General features: G+C 59.3%; 1 protein-coding gene across 1 annotated transcript; it reads right to left on the bottom strand.

Annotated features, from left to right (window-relative positions):
• Positions 1 to 23: 23 nt before the first annotated feature.
• Positions 24 to 2,061, bottom strand: LOC103881337 (golgin subfamily A member 6C-like). Its single transcript, XM_031662145.1, has 5 exons — positions 1,649 to 2,061; positions 1,127 to 1,218; positions 463 to 565; positions 279 to 379; positions 24 to 187 (listed from the first exon to the last, which is right to left on the bottom strand). The coding sequence occupies exons 1-5, from the start codon at positions 1,665 to 1,667 to the stop codon at positions 26 to 28; spliced, it is 477 nt and encodes a 158-aa protein (XP_031518005.1). The 5' UTR covers positions 1,668 to 2,061; the 3' UTR covers positions 24 to 25.
• Positions 2,062 to 2,067: the final 6 nt, after the last annotated feature.

The raw sequence follows: 2,067 nt of genomic DNA, 5'->3' as shown, positions 1-2,067 counted from the left end.
GGCCTGCCCGCCCCGCCTGAGGACTCTACTCACCACCCTGCTCCTCCTCAGCCCCAAGTTCCTGGGGGGCTGGGGCCCCTGGAGCGGGCTCATCAAGAGGGTTCTGGGCAGCAGGGAGGAATTTGTCATGCCTCTCGTGGTCGCCCACAACCGGCAACACCATATCTTGCAGCTCCAGCAGCTTCACCTGAAGGGAGGGGTGCTCAGTTACCACGCCTGAGCCGGCGCCAGCACCCACCCTCACCCCCAACCCCGCAGAGATGTTGCACACCCTCTACCTTCATCTCCTCCTCCTTCTGGGCCAGCCTGCTGGCTTCCTCCTCCTTGTGCTGAGTGTTTGACTCTGCCCCCTGGCTCTCATATACCATGATGTGCTCTCCTGTGAGAGGACACGGCTCAGACACTGGGGCCCCTCTGAAGGCCCTGCAGCTCCCCGTGCCCGTGCCCTGGCCTCCTGCTTACTCATGCCATCTGTCGCTCCAGAGAGCTGGATGAATCCAAGCTCTAGTTTCTCCACCTGCTGCTTCCAGTCCACCTTATCCCTCGGGAGGTCCATAAAGTCACTCTGAAGCCAAAATAATAGGGTCACATCATGGGAGTGACCTGTCCTGCCCAACCCCCACTTTTCTTGGTCCATGCCAGGACTCACTCACCTTCACCTTCTCCATGGCCTCCCTCAGGGCCCGGTAGCTCTCCCCACACACAAACTCACCCCCAGTCTCTGGGGCTGGGGCCTCTCCTCTGGCTCCTTCCAGGCCGAGGCCACCAGGTGAGCCAGGTGCAGGCAGCACAGCCTTCACACCTTCTGCTGCCCACATAGCCGTGCCTGCTCCTCCTGGAAACTGGCTCCAGTGGAGTTGAAAAATGCCACTTGAAGGCAAGAGGTGAGTATTCTTGTAGGGGCATACACAGAACAAATGGGGCAGGGAGGTGGAGCACAGCCCCTTCCCTTGGGGCCTCAGAGAGTGCACCTGTTGGTCACAGGTGAAGTGGTGTCTGACCACTGGCTCCTGGAAGGGGTGAGGGTCCAGAGAAATCAGAAGGCGGGGAAAGCAAGAGCATAAGGGGGTCTGGGAGGGACCACAGAGGAAGGTGGCAAAGTGGGGGCAGGGAAAGTCAGACTCACCGTGGCTTCCCGGCTCTCCAGGTCCTGTGGGACACTCGGCATAGGCCGAGGCACCCCCTCCTCCTCACTGTTCAGATGTCCTCCTCCATCTCCTGTGGGGAGGTGGCCAGAGGGGTCCTCAGAAAACCCAACAAGGGAGGTACTGTGGGCCCACCTCTGTCCCCACCCTCACTGTGTAACCCTGAGCCAGCCCCTCCCCAGAGGGGAATGAGCTGCTGTTCTTTAGTTTTCCTATAAGATCCAAGATCTTCTATATTGCCCAGGCACAGTCACACTACCAGTTGGTGCGGGAGTTCTGACCTGCTCCCTTTCTGATCTGGGCCAGTTCACTCATCCTTAGGCAACCTGGTGGCCCCCTGCTCCCAGGAGGTCATCATATTGATGCCGAACTTAGTGCAGACACCCGGTTGGCTTAACAACCAGCTGTTCTAAAGGTCTCTTCCAACCCCTCAATCCTATGCTGCTAACAGTCCCCCCTTCCTCCTGGGGCCCTCTCCTCTTCCTCTGAGTGGTCTCCTGTACCTTGTCCAGGGAGAGCCATGAGACTCAGCTGGGTCTCCAGCTGTTGGTTCTGCTGGCTGGCAGCTTCTAGGCACTCCTAAGGGAATGGAAAACAGAGTGAGAAGGCACAGAGGTTGCCAGGTCGTCCCCCTCGGGGCCCTGTCCTCAGCGACTCCCTCTCCTGGGTCTCCTGCAACTTTTGGCAGGCCATCTCAGCCACCGCTTTGCCCTGAGCTTCCTGCTGCTGCAGCTGGTCCACGAGCTGGGTCTGCAGCAGTAACTGCCTGTGCGGCGCCTGCTTCTCAGAGGTCAGCTGCTAATGGGTGACCATGTACTGCTGCAGGTGACCCCGGTACTAGTCTCACTGCTGCTGCTGCAGACTCTGAGACTCTTGGCTCTTCAGCTGTATCTGCAGGAAGACCCTGGGCATGAGGGCATGT

The sequence above is a fragment of the Papio anubis genome, unplaced genomic scaffold, assembly GCF_008728515.1.
Source record: "Papio anubis isolate 15944 unplaced genomic scaffold, Panubis1.0 scaffold4358, whole genome shotgun sequence".
Taxonomy (NCBI): Eukaryota; Metazoa; Chordata; class Mammalia; order Primates; family Cercopithecidae; genus Papio; species Papio anubis.
This window is presented reverse-complemented; position numbering and strand designations above follow the sequence as displayed.

Bases quoted from the DNA above. Each gene is read 5' to 3' on its own strand.
- LOC103881337 (XM_031662145.1), bottom strand. The intron at 380-462 runs GTAAGCAGGAGG...GTCCTCTCACAG, and splicing joins TGGAGCGACAGATGGCATGA to GAGAGCACATCATGGTATAT. The intron at 188-278 runs GTAGAGGGTGTG...CCCTCCCTTCAG, and splicing joins AGAAGGAGGAGGAGATGAAG to GTGAAGCTGCTGGAGCTGCA.